The sequence below is a fragment of the Aspergillus brunneoviolaceus genome (genome assembly GCF_003184695.1).
Source record: "Aspergillus brunneoviolaceus CBS 621.78 unplaced genomic scaffold BO95scaffold_73, whole genome shotgun sequence".
Lineage (NCBI taxonomy): Eukaryota > Fungi > Ascomycota > Eurotiomycetes > Eurotiales > Aspergillaceae > Aspergillus > Aspergillus brunneoviolaceus.
The window spans coordinates 80,575-103,244 of record NW_020290803.1 but is presented as its reverse complement, the minus strand read 5'-3'; the positions used below and the strand labels follow the sequence as shown (position 1 = coordinate 103,244).

The window sequence follows — 22,670 nt, the reverse complement described above, 5'->3', positions numbered from 1 at the left end:
GTTAAAGTAATAGTTATATTTTAATCTAACTGTAACCGTATAGTTAAAATTTTTTTGTACCTTAATCTGACCGCCAGGTTATGGTCAGGTTAAGATTAAGGTATAACGGTCAGGTTAATCCACTCTAAGTAGACAGCTATATTTTAATAAAAAATCTTAATAATTTTAGTATAGCTTATTTTATAAAATATTTATATATATTATAAGTATTAAAGTGCAAGTTATAGCAGAATTAGATATTAAAATCTTTAATTTTAAAAAAATATTTTTTATTAACTTAAAAAAGATTAAATATTAGCTGATATGTACTATTAATTTTTTTTATAAATAAATATTCTAAATATATTATATTAAGACTAATAATCTTAGTATTAATTTTTTTAATTTTATAAAGTTAGATTAAAAAGTATTAAAACTATAACTTAATAATAATAATATGAAATATAAAAATATTTATATAGTATAACTTAAGTATAGAATTAGCTTTAATAAATAGATTAATATTTAATAATCTAGTATTTTTAGAAACATCCTATTAATTCTAATTAGAAAATTAATCTAATAGTCTCAATTAAAAAGCTGTTTAATAAAACTGTAATTTAATAATAATAATATTAAATATTAAAATATATATATATAATAACTTAAATATACAATTAGTTTTATTTAATAAATAAATAAATAAAATTAAATAATAGGATTCTTTTATAACAAGAAATTAAGTTTAAAAACTAATCGGAGAAAAAATAAAAAAAAATTAGATATATTTTTTAATAGTTTTTTTAGATTTTGAATTAAGTTTATTTTTTTATTCTACTTTTAAGCTATATTAAAGATTTTATTAGAATTACTAATATTAAAAAGATTATATATAAAAGAATTTATAATTATTTTTTTATTTAGCTTATTATTTATATTAATTTAACTTTAATAACCCCGGATCTGTGTATTTAAAACTTCTTAAAAAAATCTATAATAAATAATTTTTAAAACTTTTTATATATATATAAACTGTTAAATATTTTTAATAAATACTTATAATTTTATTTAGATATTTAAATAATATATTTATATTCTTTTTAATAATTTTTAATATTAATTACAGCTTGGCATGCTATTTTATTAAATAAATCTAAGTTATAAATTAAAATATACTATTTAAAAATCTAATTAGTTAATTTATAATAAAAAGATTAGAAATCTTTAGATTTATATTTAAATTATTTTTATTCTAATTCTAAGTAATTATTAATAAAAATTATTTTTTATATTTAAATAAAAATATCCACTGACCAGTAAAGTTTATAAATTAAATTAAATATTTAGTATAGTTAATTAAAATTATTGTATTATTTAATACAGTTTTTCTGTTTTAAAAATAAATAGTTAAACTACTTATAAATTTACTATTCTATAATATACAAAATTTGGAATTTTTATATTTTAAATACTTTCTAAATTTATTTTTTTGTTTTTTAATATATTAAATAGCTTGGTTTTAATTCGTTAAATATTATTTTTATTAGCTACTAAAGTTAGAAATTCTTAAGATTCAAAAAGAATTATCAGTAAATAAATTAAATTAATTTAGTCTAAATTTTAAATTTTTTTAATTATTATTAATTATAACTCTCAGGTTTTAATAAAAAAATCAAAATCTAAATAATAAAATCAAATCTAAACTAAAATAAAAATAGAAAATTATTTTTAAAATTAGATATTTAGATATTTTAAATAAAATATTAAAGTTTCTGCTTTTTTATTTTCAGAAGTTTAGAGAAGTCTTTTTAATAATTAAAAAAAATATAAGAATTCTAAATCTAATAATAAATATTTTGTTAATTTAAAACTAGATAATACTAAATTTAATTAAATAGTCTTCTAAAGATTCTTTATTCTTTTAATTTATTATAATATATACTAAAAAACAGATTATAATATAATCAAAAAATTTTAAAATTTTATTATAAATTTTAAAGACTAATCTTATTATTAAAATTAAAATAATTTATATAGATTAAGCTTCTTTAATAATCTTAAAATTTAAAAACTATTTTAAATAGACTTTTTATTAAGAATATAAATAAAAATAGTTTTTTATTTTTTTATTTTTTATAATACTAGCTGATTTTAAATATTTTTTAAATCAGATTTTCTTTTTAACTATTATAATTAATTAGTATAATATACTATTAAGCTAAATATTATTAAAAATTATATATTTATATATATTATAACTCTCAAGAATTACTTATATATATAATAATAACTAATAATTATAATCTAAAATCTAAACTAATCTTAATATAAAATCTAATATTAAAATAACTAAGATATATTTATTTTATTATATAATAAATTCTAATAGTTAGGCTATTTTTTTTAATATTTATTTTCTTTTAGAATTTAATCTATTTATTAGTATATTAAATCAGATTTAAAACATATTCAGTTAATATCAGAAAATTATTTAAATTCTAATTTTTATATATTATTTTATATCTTATATTTCTAACTATATAACTTTTTAGACTTTATAATATAAGTTTATTTTTTATATTATAAATATATATTTATTCAAAATATATTTTATATATAATAAGTTACTATATTTTAAAAGCTTATTTTTATTAAAAAAATATATTAAATTAATATATTTCTATCTGAATAAATTAATAAATTAAAGAAAATATAGATTAAGCTGATTTAAATATTTTTGAAAAACTAACTTGTTTAAATATATTTTCAATAATCTATTTCATATTTTTTTTAATATTGGTATTTTTTTCTCTAATATTAGCAGTTTTTTTTTAATAATAATATTCTTTTTTTTAATAGTAGTAGTTTTTTTAATATTATTAATATTTTCTTCTCTAGTATTAGCAGTCTTGTTTTTAGTAGTAGTATTTTTTTAATATTAGTATTTTTTTTAGTATTAATAGTCTTTACTCTAGTCTTATTATTTCTTTTTATTTTTTTATATAAATTTTAGTTTTTAATATTTCTAGAGTCTTTAAAATCCATATTTTTAAATAAAAAAATAAAAATTTTAAAAAATTATTTAGAATTAACAATATTATTCTTTTCAGAAAATATTCTATATTTAAAATATATTATCTTACTATTTTTTATAATAATTTCAAATATACTAATATCTTTTTTTTCAGAATCTAAAATTAATACTAAAAGTTTTAATAATTTAATTATCAAATTAAAAAGAGCTTTATTACTTAACTAATTATTTAAGATTATTTAAAATATACTAAAAATATAATATTTGAAAATATAAATATTCCTTTTTTAATATAACTACTAAAAATATTTTATAATCTGTTTTTTTTAGGCGTATAATAATAGTATACTAAAAAAATATCTATTTTAATAAAATTTTTAAAAATTAAAACCAGTTAAATTAAATTAAAAAAATATAATTAGAATTATATATTTTTTAGACTTTTTTATAAAATATATAATAATATTAGCTTTTTTTCTTATTATTAGACTACCGTAGATTATCTTTATATTAAATCTGGTTTTTTATAAAATTATTAAAATATAAAACTTTTTTTCTAAAACTATATTTATATAATTAACTTTTTTTTAAACTATATTAATATATACAGAATTTTTAATATAGTTTATTATTTAATACTTTTTAAATAAATATAACTAGTTATTTTATATTTATTTATAAATTATTTCTATTTTTCTGCTAAGATTCAGACTATATAGAAAATATTTTAATAATAATAATATTTTTAATTTATTTTTATTTTTATAAATATTATATCTATTTAGATATTAGCTTATATTATTTTTATAAATTAACTTTTTTAGAAAAATCTGTTTCTAGAAAAATCGGCTTAAATAGAATTATACTAAATTATAAAATTTCTAAAACTAATTAATAAAAATATATTATAATCTATTAATATTATAAATTTTTTCTTTTTAACTAGTTAAATATCTAATATATAATTTTTAATTTAATAAGTTTTATAAGCTTTTTATTTTTTAAAATTAAATTTTATATTAAATATTTTATATATTACAGAAAAAATATTCTTACTAATTATTTAGCTATTTTTAAATAAAATTATAAATATAAAAATTCTTTCGATTATTAAATATTTTAGAAAAATACAAAACTGTATTAATTATATTTTTTTATTTAAATTTATATAAATAATATATCTTTTAAGAAAAACTTTACTAAAAATAAGATTTATATAATAAATATTTAAAAAATATAATTAAAATTTTTTTTATAACTGCTGGTCTTATTATCTTAAATATTAAATATTATTTAAAGAATAATTATAAATATCTAATAAAATTATTATTATAGTTGATAAAAAAAGATATTATTATAAATAAAAAATTAAAATTATTTTTAGTTTATTATATAGTTTAAAATATTTCTAATCTTTTATTATACAAATTATAAGCCTTATTTAGAATAATAAACCTAATATAGTTTTTAATATTATTAGAATAGTTTTTTAAATTATTCTTTTTATTTTTAATCTTATTTTTATATTTATATATATACTAGATTATAGTATTTAAAATATTATAGCAGTTTTTAAATATATTATAATTATTTAATATAACTATTAGATATTATTTTTATTTAATAAAGATTTTATAGTCAGCTGTTAGTTTATTATTAATTTATTTAATATTTTTTTAGTTTTATATTTTTTTATAGTATATATATAGTACTAATTATTTTATAATATTTAGAATCTTTGTCTGCTATTAATAAATTAAGTATAATAATATTAATATTAAAATTAGTTTTTTTAATTTTTTTATAACAAGTTTATTTCTAAACTTAGTTTTTTTTTTAAAAATATATTATATACTTCTAAAAATTAGTTATAAAAATTTAATATTAAGATTTTTCAAATTATTTACTATAAGAATAATACTAATAGATTATTATATTATTTTTAGTTTAACTATATTTATTAATAATATTTTTTATATTATTTTTTTAATTATAATTTTAATAATAATCTAAATTTTAATAAATTACTAGAATTTTAATATTATAGATATAATTATATCCGGTAAATGTAAATATTTTAAATCTTTAATTCTAAAATTTTAACAGATTTTAAAATAATTTCTTTTAATAATTAAAATTATTAATAAACTGCTGGATTTATTCTATTTTTTAAGTTTTTCGAAAATAATTTTGATTAAATTATTTTTTGATTTATTATTAATAAAGCTTTGGAATTAGATACAAGTAAATATTTTAATATTTTAAAAATATTATTTCTGAAACTTTTAGTAAATTTTTTAAGATTATTTTTATTTTTATTTTTATTTATCTTTTCTATAATTTTTTCAATCTTAGTAAGATTTTTTAATTTATTTAAAATTAATATTTAATTTATTCTTACTGCTAGCTAAAATAGCTTAATAAAATTATAAATATTTACTTTATTAAAGAATTATAGTTATTTTTTTTACTTAAGATTTTAGTTTATTATTAAAACTTATTCTTATTAAAACCTAATTTAGAAACTCCAGTTTTTAAGTTTTTTATATTATTTAATAGTTTCATTATTATTTTTTTTATATTTATCTTTTTCTTTTTTTTAATATAATAATCTGACTTTCTAGTTTTATATAGATTTATATCTTTTATAAAAGTTCTTTATATTAGTATAATATTTAATATTTTTAATTATTTTACTTATTTTTAAAGTAAACAGTTCTAAAAATAATAGTTTTTTTTTAGTTAATTTAGCTGCATAAATATATTATTATTATGATAACATAGATTTTCTAAATAATTTTCTTTTTTTTATTATTATTTATATTCTGCTGGAAGAAAATATTTTTATAATTTATTTTATTAATATATTTTACTATTTATAAAAAATAAATAAAATAATCAGTTTTATTTTAGCTTTATTTATTTAAAATAAATATTAAAAATTATTATTATTTATTTATTTTATTATAAACCAGATATTTTTATATTATCTTTAGTAAAATGTTTTTTTTATATATTTTAAGTAGTTATTCTATAGTTTAATCTAATATAATTTAATTAATAGTAATTCCAGCCAGTTAAGCTATAATTTATACAAAATTAAATATAATATCTTCTATAATTTTATATATTTCTTTTTAAAATTAAGTTCTATTACTTACTTATTTTTATTTTTATTACTATTATTCAAATATATATTATTTAGAAGCTTTTTATAAATAGCTAATAAATAGATTAACTTATTATATAATCTAATTATATTACTAAATATTATAGAAAATTATTATAAATTATAAAAAATTACTGTATATTATAATAAAAAAAAGATTATTATATATTATAAAAAATTACTGGATATTATTTTATAATTTTAAGAAGTGCTTATAAAAAGATATTAAAATCTTAGTTTTAAAGCTAAAATAAAAGTTAAAACTTAATTTTACTTATTTTACTTACAGATAAAAAAAGATAGATATTAAAAATATTAAAAATACAGACTTTAGAATATATTTAAAAAAATAAAAAAATAAATATAGAGAATAAAAAAATAAAAAAAATTAATAAAAAAAATAAAAAAATAAAAAAAGATTAGTATAGAGAATAAAAAGATAAAAAGAAATTAGTATAAAAAATAAAAAAATAAATAATAAAAAATATAAAAATTAAGATATATTATATAAAGAAGAGATTTTAGCCTTTAATAAATAATTATATATATAAAAAATTAAAAAAATTATATTAAGAAAAAAATAAATAATAAAGTAAGATTTTAATAAGATAATATCTATTTTTAGTAAGATTTAAATAAGATTATACTTACTTATATCTTAGTTTATAGAATAGAATAGTTATAATAATAATTTAAATTATTATTATAAGTAGTATAAATAAAGAATATAATAATTAGTATAATTCTAAGATTAAAATATATTATAATAATAAATAATATAAAAACTACTTTAAATCTAGTAAAAAAGATATAATTTTAGTATAATTTATTATTTATATAAAGATTAGTATTTCTAGATTTAAAGAGCTTATAATTAGTTAGAACTTTATATAATCTTATTATAACTTTATATAACCGGAGCAAACCGCAGTACAACCACTGTAACTTACCCCCTCGGCCCGCTATGTGCTTGTCGCAACAATATTTCTCGGTCATTCTTCCAGTTGAGCGACTCATGACTTTCGTACCTTCGACCTTCTCCAGAAACCGGGAGTGTAGCCGTCCGACTGATATACGGCACAACAACTTATCAGGCTTCTGAACTGTGACGGGGGAGCCTTTCACAGACGCCACACAGCAGACAAGGTTATTGACCAGCGCGCATCTTCACCTTCACCTTGGAGACCAGCAATCAATCTCCACACCATCATAAAGTGGCACATCTCAGGTCGCACACTGTTGACTCCGCTTATACTCAGGCAAAGCCCATCTCACCATCCACTCTGACTCCAGCACCTCGTCGACGGTCAACCGCTCCTCCGGCCGAAAAGCCAGCATCCGACGCATTAAATCCAGAAGCGCAGTCTTCTCATCCTCGCCGATCTCGTCTCCCACCTTTCGTCTCCATTTCTGCACACCCACCTCAAATGACTCCTGGAGCGCAGGCCATCGATTTCCCTTGTAGGATTCCGTAGGACAACCATCCGCCTCGAAGAAACTCGACCGTCCCTTCCAACGCCGCCACCAATCTGCAGGCATAGGCCCCAGCACATCAACTTGCTGCGCCGCAATCTCATCCTCAGGTATAATATCAGTGCTGAAAATGGCCTTCATACCGACGATTTCCCAGATTGCGGTAGACAGACTCCAAATGTCCGAAGGGTAGCCAAGTGGACTCTGTGGTTCGAACTTGGCTTCTGGCGCCCGGAACGCGGGTGGCGTATGGCAGTCTTGCCCAAGACGTACTTCTGAAGCCGGGGCGAATGCTTCGCCAAGGTCAGTGAGGAGGGGCTGGGCATCGGATATAGAGAAGTGCTCTGCGTATATGCCTAGGAACAGCGGAATGACTGCTTTGGCTGGGGTGTTAGGGGGTAGTGGCTCCCCGTCGCATCGAGTAACAGGGACTGTCTCTGGTTCACCGTACTTCTCATGGAATTGTGCGATGGAAAGGTCATCGAAGGTCGATGGCAGTTTGACGAGCACGTTGTTAAGATGGATGTCTATCTCGTGGTTTGTCGATGTTAGTCTGCTAGGACAATTGGATTGGAATAAAGTCTGTGACAGCGTGACGAACCTCCATGAACATAGCCTTGTGAGTGTGTATATGCAACAGCCAGCGTAAGCCCATACGCCAAAGCTCGCGCAACATCGAGGGGGAAAAGACGGCTGAAGGAGATCTCGCGCAGATTGCATCAAGCAGGGGTCACCGTGTAGCACGTGTGGTTTCCATTGGGACCTTGCACTTCGAATTCATCTAGAAGCACAGGCACTAAGCCACGTCCGGGATGCACAGCTGCTGATGGTGGGAGGGAAGCGGATAAAGCCTTGAGGACAGCAGTCTCACTCGAAAGCGAGTCTGTGGCGTTGACCTTGAGGGCAACATATCGCTTTAGATGGGTGTCTAGAGCAAGCCAAACAGTCGAATAGCCCCCAGATCCAAGTTTGTCGGCAATGTGATATCGGTCATGTAAGAGGTCGCCAATCATGATGGGATGATATCCCCCAGGCTGGTAGTTTTCGAGTTTCTCCACACCTTTGATCCACTTGTACTCCATGCGATGGTTCCCGGCCACTGTGGAGCCTGCGCGTGAGAAATACCCCGGTTGGAAGATTCGATGCCATTGGATCCGAGAAACTGAGATTGGAATTTGAGGTGGCATGCATATTGGCATCAGTGATGCGGACAAATTCAAGCAGCGTAACATGGTGTGTTGGGGTGATCAAAGACATGGCCGAGGATACTCCAACAACGGCTGCGGAAAACACCCCGATGCAGGGTGTTTGCACTGTTTGCTTGATTCGACAGTCCGCGTGGTCACGTGGTATTTCTGCCTCAGAAACGAGGTGCTGACGGAGCACGGAACAGTTTCTTCCGATACAAATGCAGTTGCCTCAGGCAGGAAATTTACCACCTTACGAGTCAGGATGATATCAGTTCCAGTCCATAACCAAATTCTCAACGGCTACCGAGTCAAGCGCAATTCCCGGCCCGGTCCAGAGCGAAACAAATCCAGGAATGATAAAGAAAGGCAAGAAAGGAGAAACCGGAGAGGGCTCCACCGTGCGGGCTCTGCAGAACAAACCCTATCATTTCCGAGCCGCCCAAATCCCGCCATTCCCGATCCTCGGCTTTTCTTTCATCGCATCGTCTCCGCAATGCGCCTGTCCATCTCCTGCGACAGCTGTCGGTAGGCCACCCATCACCACACTCCATTGTACTGCTACGCAATCACTAATGAAATCAGCCGGTCGAAAGTAAAATGCGTGCACGATGGCCAACCCCCTTGTCGTCGATGTCACCGCCTCAACCGCGACGACACCTGCGTGCTCACCGACCCACGCTCCCCCGCGGCGATACGTACGCCTCGCAGTCGCCAATCCACCACCCCGTATACCAGTAGCACGCTGCGTCGCGCAAGCAGAGCGACCGATGTCGCGCCAGAGCTCAGCAGCCCTGTCATGCCTAGTACACCAGCCACGCCCATCGCAACCCTCTCGACCGCCACCCTGATCAACGCCTGCGATATCTACCGCAAGCGCTTCCCCGTCGTGAACTTCCTGCACTATCCCTCCCTCATCGCCGATCTATCCAACGATCTCGCGTCCGTCGACCCAGTCTTTCTAGCCTCGCTCCTCTCGCTGTGCGTGCGGTTCATGAGCGACAATGACCTCGCCCCCGAGGAGACGTACGCCACCTATGCGCGGACGCAGCTGGCCCATCGCGCCTTCGAAGCACCCTCGCTCTACCTCGCGCAATCCCTGGTCATGCTCTCGCTGTACGAATGGGGATCCGGTCATCCCTACCGTGCGTGGATGTACAGCGGTACGCACCTCCTTCTCCCCACCCCACCCCTTTCACCTTCTGACTAAAGTAAACACCAGGAATGGCAACCTACATGCTCCAAACCCTCCTTAAAACCGCCGACGACAGCATGGAGCACAATCCCGAAGACTTCCACGCGGCCCCACAGACCCAAATCGCCTACGAGCAGCTCGTCCGCACGTATTGGTGCTGCTTCGCGCAGGACTGCGAACTCAGCTCCGGCGCGCGGCAGCACATTGCCCTCTCGTTCCGACAGATCCTGGTGCCCCTGCCGATCAGCGACCAAGACTTCACATTCGGACGGGTGTGTCCGACCCGGCTGATGCCGAGGGACATGACACAGGGGTCCTCGTCGCGGGTGAAGGGATTACTGACGATCGATCGGGGGCTGAGCATCGTGACGCGCGGGTTCGACATCTTCGTGCGGATCCTGCGGTTCGCGAACGAGAACCGTCGCGGGCGGGCCGGGGGCGACTCCGTGGGGATGTGGACGACCCTCAAGGGGGAGCTGGACGAGTGGCGCGAGTTGCAGGACGTCACGGTGCGGTTCCCCGAGACGAGCGCCCAGGCCCACGTCACGCTGGGGTACGGGGAGTTGTTCGCCTACATCAACCTGGTGTATTTCATGAGTCGTCTCTTCCTCTACCGCGACGCCTTCCTCTCCACCCAGCCGCCAGCCCCAGCCCCAACCACAGCTTTACAAACCGAAGCAGACCCCGACAAAGCCCTCGACCACCTCTTCACCGCCGCCCAGCACATCGGCAGCATCATCGCCGCCCTCGACGCCTCCGGCACCCCCGTCATCACCTCCTACGCCGGCTACAGCGTCTTCGTCGCCGCCCACATCAACATGTACGGCTCCGTCGTCCCGGCCCGGTACCCCGGCGGCCGCGCGCGCGCCGAGCACGAGAAGAAGCGCAACTTCGATTACCTCGAGCGGTTGTGTCGGTATTGGGTTGTCGGGCATAGTTGGGTACGTTCCTCCCTTTCCCTTTGCTTCTCCGTCTTGGCTGTAGGTGGTTCTGTTGGTGATGCTTGTGATTTGGGGTGTGGGTGTGGCATGGGCATGGGCGTGGTCGTAGGGGTGGGCATGGGCTAATGGATGTCGGCAGTGGCGCACCCTCCAGGAAGCGAACCGGTTCTATTCCACTGCCAAGCTGCCGGGGAGTCTGTCGGGGACGAATGCGGCGTCCGCGGCGGAACCGAGTATGGAGAGGCCGGATCATTTGACCCTGGCGGGGACGTTGGACGAGTATGGGGATATTCGGGTCGAGAGGCCGGAGATTTCTGCTGCTCGGTCGAGGAGCGGGGAGGGCGATGCTCGTGTCGAGGTTGACTCCGGTGGTAGTGGTAGTGGTAGTGGGAGTAGAGCTGCGCGGGGAAGTGGAGGTGTGGCTGCTGGGGGAATTGTCTTGCAGGTGCCGACTTCCGCCGGGGCCGGCAGCACTGGCACGGCTACTGCGGATTATGTCGAGCAGCAGCTAGGGTCCGAGATGGTGCAGTGGCCGTTCTTGGACGAGAACTGGTCGTTGGGGTTCGATCTGGGGTTCGATGCTGCTTGGCCTGGGTTGGGGTGATGACATCGCATTCTGGATCGGTAACCCGGGGTCTGGGGGTAATGGTACAAGTAGTGTTTACGATTCCCAAAGCGAGCAGGATAATAGTCGTGTATTCGGATTCATGCATAATCAGATAAAACAAGCAAACGGAAATCCGTCTATCGATCCACCCCCCTCTCCCGCTCAGCCCGCAACTTAGCCACCACTCTGCCCCCTAACATCACTAAGCTATCCGCGTTCACAATATCCAACGTACTGACGTTCGCCCCCATTTCCGCCTTGATCCAGTTGCGCAACTCCACCGCCGCCAGCGAGTCCAATCCGTACACCGACAGGGGTTGCCCCGGCTCCACCTGCTGCGAGTCGTCCCACCGCAGCATCTGCGCCAGCCGCGTGCCCAGGATCTCCAGACAGGTCTTCTGCACGAGCTGCTCGTCGGGCTCCATCTCTTTGTCTGCCTGGAACATTCTGTGGAATTGCTGCACCGCGCGCGCAAGGGGGTCGGTCTTATTCTCGGATCCACCCGCGGTAGAGGATGACTCGGCGCCGTTGACGGCGAAGAGCGTGCGGAACCGCGGATCGAAGCGCAGCATGGACTGCTCGGGGTCTTGCGGGAGGGCGAGGCCGGTGATCATCTGCGTGATCGGTGGGTCGTTGGGGTCAGTGGTGATGCTGGCCTGGCAGCACAGTGCCGCATCAAGGATCGCGTGCAGGGCGCTCTCGGGGATGGCGGTGGTCTCGATGGAGCGCTGGTAGCGCTGCGAGAGGGCGTCTGACTCGGCGATGACGCCCACGTCCTCGATCACGCCGAGGTTGACCGTCAGGCACTGGGCGCCGAGGGAGCGGCGGTACGCGGCGAAGGAGTCGAGGAAGCTGTTGGCCGCGGCGTAGTTGGCCTGGCCCTTGCTGCCGACCACGCTGGAGATGCTGGACAAACACAGGAAGAAGTCCAGCGGGAGGCGTTTCTCGGTCGCCACGCTGTGCAGGTTCCATGCGCCGTGCACCTTGGCTTCAATCACTTGGTGGAATTCCCGGACCGTCATCGTCTCGTATGGCCGGTCGCGGAGGACCATTGCGCCGTGGATGACTCCTTGAATTGGGTAGGGGGCGCGCGTGAAGGCCCGTCGCACGTCTACGATGCGCGCCACGTCCCCGCGGCAGTCGTAGATCTCGCAGCCCAGTGAGCGGCATTGCGCGATCACGGCCTGCGAGCGTGGGTCGCGGCAGCCGCTGCGGGTCATGATCACGATGTGGCGCACCCCGCGGTAGGCAAGGCGCATGGCAAAGCTGCCGCAGAGGCCTTTGAGGCCGCCGACGATGAGGAAGGCCGAGGTGTCGGTGATGGTCACGTTGTGCTGCAACCGGCGGACGGGCACTGCTACGTCTGCTGTCGCTGCACCGTCGCTGATGACGATCTTGCCGATGTGCTTGCCGCTCCGGAGATAGGCGAATGCCTCGGGGATCTGGGTCATCGAAAACGGCGTAATGCGTGTGATGGGAGTGATATGTCCTCCGACGATGAGTTCGAAGATGCGCTTCATGAGCCTGTAGGGGGTGGTTAGGTATGGTCAATGGTTTATCTTGGGAACGGCTTACTTGAAATGCACTCCATCACGCATGATCTTCGCATGAGAGAGATCGACGGCCCGGTAAGAACAGCCGCGATCGAACGGCTCCATCGAGAGATAATTGCGCTCGACGATGTCCCGCTTGCCGATTTCGACCATCGTGCCTCCGTCGGCACAGATTCGCCAGGTAGCATCGAGCAACTCGCCCGTCAGTGAGTTCACAATAACATCGATACCCTCGCCATTCGTGACTTTCATGATCTCCGCAGCAAATGCAGTACTCCGGGAAGTGAACATGCGGTCGAATGGAATGCCGAACGCCTCGTGCAGATACTGTCGCTTCTCGTCGGTGCCGACCGTGACAAATATCTCTGCTTCGGTGTACAGCGCAAGCTGGATGCAAGCGATACCCACGCCTCCGGCTGCCGAGTGAATCAATACCCTCTGGCCCTTTTGAAGATTGCCAATGTTGAACAGGGAGTAGATTGCCGTGGAGTAAACCACCGGCATACTAGCCGCCTCTTCGAACGACATGGACGCCGGAATTTCATGAGTGTAACCAATCGGCACCTGGACTCGGTTTGCCAACGATCCCTTGATGATGAAAGCCATGCGACTGCCTACAAGGTCCAGGGACAGTCCAGCTCCCACCCGTCTTACGATGCCCGCGCCCTCCAAGCCAAGAAGGTACTCGTTCTCAGGTACAATACCCATCGTGACGGCCACGTCCTTGAAGTTGAGGCCAACAGCCCGCACTTCAATCTCGACGTCATGATCTAGTAAGGCGGCTTCGGCGATTTCGCAGAAGGTAAGTCCGTCAAGTGTGCCTAGTCTCTCGGCTCGGAGCTGGACAGTCGAATCGAGATCGTGGATCCGAGTCAAGACTGGGGTGTCGGTTTCTTTTTCAATGGCTTTGTCAAGACGCTTGTATGGTTCAACGCGGTGGATGTGGATGATGCCATTGCGTTCGGCGTACTCGCAGTCTGTAATCCAGCGGGCTTGTTGACGACTTAATTGAGCTAAGGCGTGCACGATGGCGCTCGGTGCAAAAGGATCATCCCGGCTCTCGACATCCAGCGTCATGACCACCGCCGACGGATCTTCAGATCGAATTGAGCGGAAGAGACCAGTGATCATAGCGTTGTCTGGCTCCGTCACTTCCATTTGTCCTCCGTGTGTGACCCATAAAATCTTACAGCCTCGTCCGACGAGTCCACGCAGACACTGCCATTGCTGGTCTGAGATCTGAGGCAGGACTGGGGCAAAGAACTCATCAATGACTAAGACAGTGCTGGACTCGGGAATGTTGTCGGGGTTGCAGACATGCTCGATTGCATCCCAGCCGGCCGCGTGGCAATGTGCCCGGATCGTCTGAGTCATACATGTGGATGGCTCCATGTAAAACACATGAAGCGATCTGGAATTTTCAGTCTTCTTGGCGGCCGGGTATGAACCACATAAATATGCCAGGCTGTCGGCTTGAGGGATTGGTAAGACCTGCGAGAACCCAATTTCATCAATCTGCGCTGATTGGTCTGCCGCATTTTGAGCTTTTAGCCCGATGAGTAAAATACGCCCGTCAGGTGAGAGGAGAGCGTTCGCGGTCCTCAATAGAGAGACTATCTCCTGGTCAGTGCTGTAGTTAATAATGATAACATCAAAAGCCTCTGCAGAGTCTAGTCCAAGAGCCGCGTCTTCTCGGTCGTAGACGGCGAAAGAAACGTTCTTCCTTTCCCGATAGCGAGCTTGAAATCGGTCAAGTGCCTCGATGTCCTCTCCCAAGCAGCAGTATTTACGGTAGGATTCCGTAGCAGTGGAGTCCTCTCTCTCAAACCACGTGCTGGTTTCAGCTCCTGTTCCTAGGTTGATCTCTAAGATAGCCAAGACAGGATTCCGGTGAGCCATCAAGTCAAGAAGGTACGGTACCGACTCCTCCTGAGGGACATTCAGCTTTGACAGCGCATCACACATCAAAGTGGTAACGTCCGGTTTCCAAACGTCGCGGGTCAGCCACTGTGATGCAATGGGATCCACCCCGAGGTCGATAAGATGGGTTGAAAAGTTCTTCAACTGCATGAGCAGCGCCCCGGTATCAGGGTCGTACATGGAGACATCAGACCAAAAGCTCTTTCCAGTATTCTCGCGCCCTCTGCCGGAGTATGCACTGGTTGCGACAGCCATTCCCGAGGCCGGGCGATTCGGATTCGGGTTGATGATCAGGTCGTCGAATGCTGATGGAACGAGAGGTTCCTTGAGGCGTGTACGAAGTCCTTCGCAGAATGCGGGGGCTGTCGCTCGAAAGATGCCATCAAGAGCCGCAGGATGGTAAGGATAGTGTGACTGAGCCTTCCCAGCGGCAGAAGGCTCAGAGAGCGTCACCAGAGAACGAGAATAACGCTTGCCCGCGTGCGCCTCGACTTTTTCGAGTAGGTAGAATGCCGGGCCGTATTCGAATCCCATTTCGGCAAACGCCTTGGTCCAGAGATCTCCGGCCGTAGGATTTACGAGAGGTGCAATGTCTCTTCTGGAGGCGACGTCGGAAATAGGGTCTTGAACGCGGATCTGACCACCCGCGTGCTTGATTGTGGCACCCCCAGCATGACTGGATGACACTAAGAATTCGTACCACACATCCTTGGATCCCGGGAGAGGGTTGAGAGATAAGTATACATCTGGTTCGATTCCTTCTTCAAGCGTGAGAGCCATTTCGAAGCGGACATTACGTAAGTGATAGCATAGCTCACTCGCGGTCTCAGCAGAGGTTAGGCCGTTCATTGACTGTAACTGGTAAATTCCTTCAATAGCCATGGCGAGGTAGCCGGAACCCGGAAAGACAACGTTCGAGCCAATGCGGTGATCCTTCAGCCACGGCAGATTGGTCAAGTTCATCGTCTTCTTGAACAATGGTGCCCGCCAGGATGTGCCGAGGACCTTGCTGCCGATCAGATCGTGCTGAACAAACTTTTTGAACCTCCAATCCCGACTGGCGGCGCTTTCATTCCAGTACCTCGAGGAGTGGTTCCAACAGTAGTTGGGCAGGTCGATGATGATACGCGGCGCGGAGGGCTCCGTATCTTCGTTGATCTGTGCCATGTCAACGGGGAGACCGGAGAGGTATAGCTCACCGGCGACTTCAAGCGTCGCGCGGATCGAGCCTTGACCTCGTTTGAGCGCCGCGAGGTAGGCAGTACCCGTCACCTTACTGCCCATGCTACCCGTGATCTGTGCAATAGGTCCTCTGAGGGTACCACTCGGACCAATCTCAATGAGTTTGTCAATGGGAGACTCTTTGGACAGCATGCAGCGAACAGCGTCGTCGAATCGAACGGGGCATGTCATGTTAGTCTTCCAGTAATGAACGTCGGGTGCCTGCTCTTGCTTCGAGCCATGAACCGACGAAAACATAGACACTGAGTCAAGTGCCCTGTTGCCGTGGAAGGTTGGAGGCAGATCTCTCGCCAACAACCTCTCATAGGCACATCCAATACTTTCCATGTACGCAGAATGATAGGCCATATCGACCTGCAGCATGCGCGCAAAGACACCTAACTCTGCCAGTCGCGACCTTACTTCCTCGAGTCCCGCTTTACTGCCAGACAACGTAAGACTTTTGGGGCTATTGTAACAAGCGATCTGAACATTTTCGCAGCCACTCATGAACGGGACGATTTCATCAGCTCCGATGCCTACGGCCAACATTCCCAGTGCATCGCCATCCGGCTTCTCATCCGCAGATGCTTTCCCTCGGTGGTACGCGATGATGATAGCCTCCGCCTCTGTCAGGTACCCAGCGGCATAGGCGGCCGCGATCTCACCAGACGAGTGGCCGACAACAGCATTCGGCACAATTCCCCAACCACGAAGAACCGCAATCAAAGCGAGTTGAAGTGCTGTCACAAGCGGCTGGCTGAATTCAGGTTTCCGTACATGCTCCGCATCTCGAGCAGTGGTCAGCTCCTCAAACAGAGTCCATTTCGGCGGGTCGGGTAAGCACTGGAGTACGCTGTCAAGATTCCCAATCATCTCACGCGCAGGCTCAAATGCCTGAAGTAGCTCATGACCCATCTCTGGCCATTGAGATCCCTGGCCTGTGAAGACGAAGCCGACCTGAGGCGGCCGGGCGCTTTTCTTGCCAAACGTGACGAGGGTAGGCTGCGAGAAGCTTGCGCTATCGGCAATCATATAAGCTCGATTGAAAAGATGGCTTCTTCGGGTACCGAGCGTATAGGCAAGGTCTCGCAGTTTGAGCTTGACTTTTTCATCGTCCGTATGCTGGGTCATTTTTTGTATGTAGCGACGGAGTGATGCCTCATCATTAGCTGAAAAGCACAGCAGATAAGGTCGAGTAGTGATCGCTTCTTCCTCATCACCCAAGCTATTATGGAATGAGGATGTATATGTCGGTTTATAGCCCTGGAGAACAACGCTTGGTTCCTCAAGGATCGCGTGCGCATTCGACCCACCGAAACCAAAACAGTTGACGCCAACACGGCGGAATGGCATGTCGGGAAAGTCTGTCACATGCCGTGAGGCTTCAAGTTTCAACTTCTTGAAGTCGACTGCGACAATCAGCAAAGACACATGAAGTGGATGCGAGACATACTGTTGGGGTTTGGTGTAAGAAATGTTGGATTGCCTGGAATCTTCCCAGTCTCGAGGATCATTACTGCCTTTAAGATTCCCGACAAGCCTGCGGCTGGCTCAGAGTGCCCAATGTTACTCTTGATCTAATGCAAAGTTAGCTTCCACCACATGATTTTATAGTGTTTGTCATCTTAATGGGCGTCCCAACCGATCCTATCCGCAGCGGTCGATCATCTGGTCTATATGGCGCAAAGACCGAGGAAGCGCCCTCAGTCTCGATCGGATCGCCGACCAGAGTGCCAGTTCCATGGCATTCAAGGTATCCGATCTGAGAAAAGTCTGTGATGTTTGCATTCGCGTAGGCCTGTCGCACGGCTGCGGCCTGGTCGTCGCCGCTAGGAGAGGCAATACCCGGGGTGCGACCATTGTGGTTGTTTGCAATTCCTCGAATGACAGCTCGAATTGGATCGCCATCTTGGAGTGCGTCATCGAGGCGTTTCAAAATAACCGTATTCATGCCCTCCGCTCGCACATAGCCATCGGCCTTAGCATCGAAGACATGACAGCGACCGGTGGGAGAGTGCGTATATCTGATTGTGCCACCTAGGACTGTAAGTCATGACTGCTTCAAGCTGTGGAATACCTGCATACCTTCGCAAGCATATTCCGGACTGCGCAAATTAGCATCATTGACATGATTGGCGCAATCGAGTCATCACTCACTTGAGAATTAGGCTAGATGCTGCCACAATTGCTCCGTTGATCTCTCCAGTATGCAGAGCTCTGCAAGCGACGTCCATAGCCACTAACGAGCTGGAGCAAGCCGTATCAATGGGCATGCTGGGACCCTTGATATTCAAGAAATGGCTCACTCTGCAACTCAACATCGTTCCGGAGCACCCAATACCTACGTTGGGCGGTCGCGCATCAGGGTCGCGTGCGAAGATATCCCAGTAATCTGATGGGGGTCAATGTGGTTACAAGGAAGTGTTCTGTAGCTGATGGGCCTACCTCCGGGGTGAGCACCCACATAGCAGCCATACTTCTCGCCCGAGATTGACTCGAGAGAAATGCCAGCGTTTTCGAGCGCTTCATAGACGACCTCTAACAGTATTCGTTGTTGAGGATCCATTGATATCGCATCTTGGGGAGTTATGTTGAAAAATTTGGCGTCAAAAGCGGCAGGATCCACGGTTTCCATGAACATGGCGCCAGAGGATCGTGAAGTGCGTGGCCTGTCTGAGCCATCGTAATGGCCTTTTCGGTTGAACCGCGTTTCGGGAGCTTCTGTACCTGCCACACCACCCTTCATAAGGAACTCCCATAAGCGATGGGGCGAGTCATTTTGGCCAGGAAGTCGACAGGCCATGCCCACAATGGCAATGGGCTCTTGAGTGTAGCATCTCGAAAGCAGACTTGTCGACGAGTCTGAGGTCTCAGGGGTCAGTGCCATAGTGAAAAGGATTCAAAGGGAGAGGGATCTGGCGAGGGACGCTTGGTGGATGTATCCAAGATCAGGTCATGAAAGGCAGAAGACGAAGAGGAGGGGGAAAGAATTGACTACTTAGTCATAAACTACGACCCTGCAATCATGGAACAAGCTCATTGCACCAATCGTAGGTTATTGTCTTAGGAATGGCTCCTGCACGGCAAAGGCGTTCATGGCACGATTAACCTTCACACCACCCCGTGCCCTTGCGTCTCCCTTGCTGGAAACGAGAGGCGGTCTGTTGAAAAGTAAATTGCTTCATTTTCCACCTAAGATACACTGCTGGCCAACGAATCGGCACGCCAAAAGCACGCGGAAATGAAAGCCAACGCCGCAACCACCACCCGAGTTGTCCTCGTGCCAAGGGGCCTGCAGGATCCAGGATGCCGATCTGACGCGGGGTTATCATGACCCTAGACCGCTGCTTATGAGACCTAGCCACGGAGAAAATGGCTTGTTGCGGGGAGTTGATTCCTTCACGAGCCGGTTGGTTCCTCAAAGAGGGGTGGTATATTAGTTGCTGTTCGGATCGCAAGATGATCGTCAGTATACGAGCTGTAGACCAATACTCGGAAGAGGGGTAATAGCTCAGCTATCTCCTCGCCCGAGGGAGATGGACGTCTGCACTCAATTCTCGCTCGAATTGGAGAAGTTCACGAGATGGAAACTTCTCACATGCGATTCTTTTCGATGGAAAGACAGAGTAGAACAGGGTGTTCGATTTGAAACGAGGAACAGGGAAAGAGGAAGGGGAGGAAGAAAGGAAGGAGGGGCAGGATATCCGAGGGTCACGGGAGCAACTCTCCCGAGCTTTGTTTGCTATGTTTATCTCCGTTTGGCTATCTCTTATCTCCGCCTGCCTCCTGCAACCACCCACTTTTCAACTTCTACTCCGTACCTTCTAGGCATTTTCCACCATTTATCTGTTCAACCTTCGACGGGAAGGCCTTGACCAGTCCACAGAATCATTGAGTCGGCACTTTCGATAGGTGAGTGTATGACATCGCTCGCGATAGAAGCAGCGAATGGAATAACCAGTCATTCAGCCCTGCGAGCTGCGAATTTAGTGCCTTTGACTGACAACGTCTATCGTCACTACAGTCTCCCCGATCGTTTCCAATTCCCATTCTTCATCCTGCAGATCGTGCACTCTAGCGTTCTTCCCGTCATCGATCAAGTCGATGTTATGATCGCCAACCTGTTGCTCGTATCTCCACATCGAACCGCTGTGTGCGAAGCGGCCAGCTAGACTCGGACTCGACCGCGGATCGGAAGCGGCTAGATCGACTTATCACCGAGCTTTCAACTACGTACCCATGGCTTTCACACCTATGAAACGCTATCAAGGGCCATATAGCCTATTTGAGACTGGGTTTGAGGCTTGAAAGTCTACAAGCTCAGTGGGGTTGACGTGGACCATGACAAAGCGGGTATGTTAATTTGAGCTCCATCCCCAATTTGGGGGAGTCTTGCGCGGCGTTGTGGATTGACCATGACCCCGTCAAGACTCATTCAGTTCGCGGTCTGCCATTTTAGCTTTGTTGGACCACAGGACAGCGAGCCCCTATGCCTTTCGTCGCGATGAAATGGACTTTGGGGGGTACAGCCGCTGTAATTCGTCGAGTTGACAACCGCTCTTCACATAATTGCATGGAAATGGGTCTGCTATTGGCCTAGCCCCATCGGTCTTCCAGATGAGAAACTCCTGCGCTGATCTGAGTTTGCTCAGATTCCGCTGAGTCAGCGAACAACGAGCGGGTGTGGCGCAGGCTTCTTCGAGAAGTTCATCTTGCGATGAAAATAGCCTGTCAAACAAGCGAGAGGGGCTGGGGCTGGGGCATAGCCTACGAGGCTTGTTGTGGTAGAGAGAACCGGACGATCGGCCGTTCGACTTGGTAGCATGCATCCACTCCGAACAAGATTTTCTGCATCGCGGGCTAAAGTTTTTTCCTTATCGCGCCTCGGAATGATCTATATCCGGACATAAGGGTTGATGCTGTGTGTGCTTTTCAACCATTGAATACCGTTCAAACTCGACGGCGACTCGGATACATTTGAGTATGTTGCTCTCGACAGGCATATCGAATTTCACTTTGTGATATTTGGGTGCGCCATAGCACCAGAAAATGAGAACGAGCAACGGTGGAGCGCAAGCCGCGTGGCCGGTTGAGCGTTCACTGCTCCACTCGACCCTCCCGAACCAACCAGCATCCGTTGCAGCCACCAAAATAACTGGGCAGCCTCAGCCCTAGTTCTACCGCGTACGACGACAAGAACACCCTAACACGCAGAGAATTCATCATCACTTGGTGCTTTGGCTGGGATTCGTCATGGCTCGGGTTGGAGCCAGTATGCTCGGTCCTATAGATAATGCAGGTCTTGCCCGCCTAGAAATCTGGCTCCCACTGCTCAACAACCAATCTTCTTCTCGACCAGCCAAGTTCGCTCAACTGAGTACTTACCAGACAATATGCAACTGCGCTATCTGATCGCACTCGGGACATTGTCCTCTCTCACTGCTGCTCATCCCGGTCCCGCAGCTGATCTACCCTCAACATGGAGTCCCACTTCAACCGTCACCGTCACCGTCACCGTACCCATAGCCACCCAGACGGCCGATGCCAATAACCTCAAGGGGTATGCGAAGCGCTTCCACGGGGACTGGCTCGTTCAAAAGCGAGCCTCAACGACTGAGGAGACATCTTCTACCACCTCCGAGTCTACCACCTCGACGACTGCAACCTCGACGAGCACGACAGAATCAACCACCTCCACCACCTCTACCACTTCTTCCAGCACGACAGAAGCCACTACAAGCTCTGCCACCTCCACAGTCTCCTCCACCACCTCTACAGCGAGCAGCACCACCTCATCAAGTACGACCACCTCCGCCACCTCACAATCCACTACCACTGCAGCAACCACCACGACCAAGACGACGTCGACAGCCTCAACAACCACCTCCACCGCCTCGGCCACTAGTTCCGCCAGCGCCGCCAAGGCGGCCTACAACCGACGTGGTGAGATTGCCGCGATCGTCACTTTCACCATCCTGATACTGCTCTTTATCGGCGTTGCCGCCTTCATGTGCACCCGGGATAAGCGCAAGAGAAGACGCATCGAAGCCAGGGCAGCCGCCAAGGCCGCGGACTACTCGATGGTATCCTTGACCGAGGGCGGCCGACCGCAGAGCGAGGCCAAGTTCGACCGAGCGTCGGTGATGTTTGCGACGGCACCCTCCCGCAGTGAGCTCGGCTTGAGCACCCCATTGACGCGTCCCTCTTCTATCGCGACGAGCGAAGTCTTGCGCCAGAGCCCGACTCCGGCGGCTGCTCCGGCGACTCCGCCGGAGGCGCAGCATCGGGCCGGGAATTTTGTGTGATATAGTTGAAAATTATGGTGCAATGTGAGATTTAGCATGATTCGTACGGATGTTGGCGTTTTTGCTGGGTTGCTTCTTTCACT

General features: G+C 41.6%; 4 protein-coding genes across 4 annotated transcripts; 2 read left to right on the top strand and 2 right to left on the bottom strand.

Moving 5' to 3' along the window:
- Positions 1-7,098: 7,098 nt before the first annotated feature.
- BO95DRAFT_476275 (kinase-like protein) lies at positions 7,099-8,737 on the bottom strand (the record flags this gene model as incomplete). The annotated part of the gene is made up of 3 exons (XM_025589922.1): positions 7,099-8,182; positions 8,257-8,359; positions 8,390-8,737. 3 exons carry the CDS (start codon positions 8,735-8,737, stop codon positions 7,407-7,409), a joined length of 1,227 nt encoding a protein of 408 aa, XP_025438368.1. The 3' UTR covers positions 7,099-7,406.
- Positions 8,738-9,338: 601 nt separating this feature from the next.
- On the top strand, positions 9,339-11,652 carry BO95DRAFT_505730 (transcription factor domain-containing protein; the record flags this gene model as incomplete). Its single annotated transcript, XM_025591170.1, has 4 exons — positions 9,339-9,370; positions 9,428-10,005; positions 10,065-10,978; positions 11,118-11,652. 4 exons carry the CDS (start codon positions 9,339-9,341, stop codon positions 11,580-11,582), a joined length of 1,989 nt encoding a protein of 662 aa, XP_025438367.1. The 3' UTR covers positions 11,583-11,652.
- A 5-nt stretch (positions 11,653-11,657) lies between these two features.
- On the bottom strand, positions 11,658-19,169 carry BO95DRAFT_485196 (type I polyketide synthase; the record flags this gene model as incomplete). Its single annotated transcript, XM_025590390.1, has 8 exons — positions 11,658-13,109; positions 13,161-15,734; positions 15,759-17,691; positions 17,736-17,859; positions 17,925-18,319; positions 18,368-18,387; positions 18,440-18,674; positions 18,728-19,169. The coding sequence occupies 8 exons, from the start codon at positions 19,167-19,169 to the stop codon at positions 11,723-11,725; spliced, it is 7,110 nt and encodes a 2,369-aa protein (XP_025438366.1). The 3' UTR covers positions 11,658-11,722.
- Positions 19,170-21,675: 2,506 nt separating this feature from the next.
- Positions 21,676-22,587, top strand: BO95DRAFT_517636 (uncharacterized protein; the record flags this gene model as incomplete). Its single annotated transcript, XM_025591911.1, has 1 exon — positions 21,676-22,587. One exon carries the CDS (start codon positions 21,676-21,678, stop codon positions 22,585-22,587), a length of 912 nt encoding a protein of 303 aa, XP_025438365.1.
- Between the last annotated feature and the right edge of the window lie 83 nt (positions 22,588-22,670).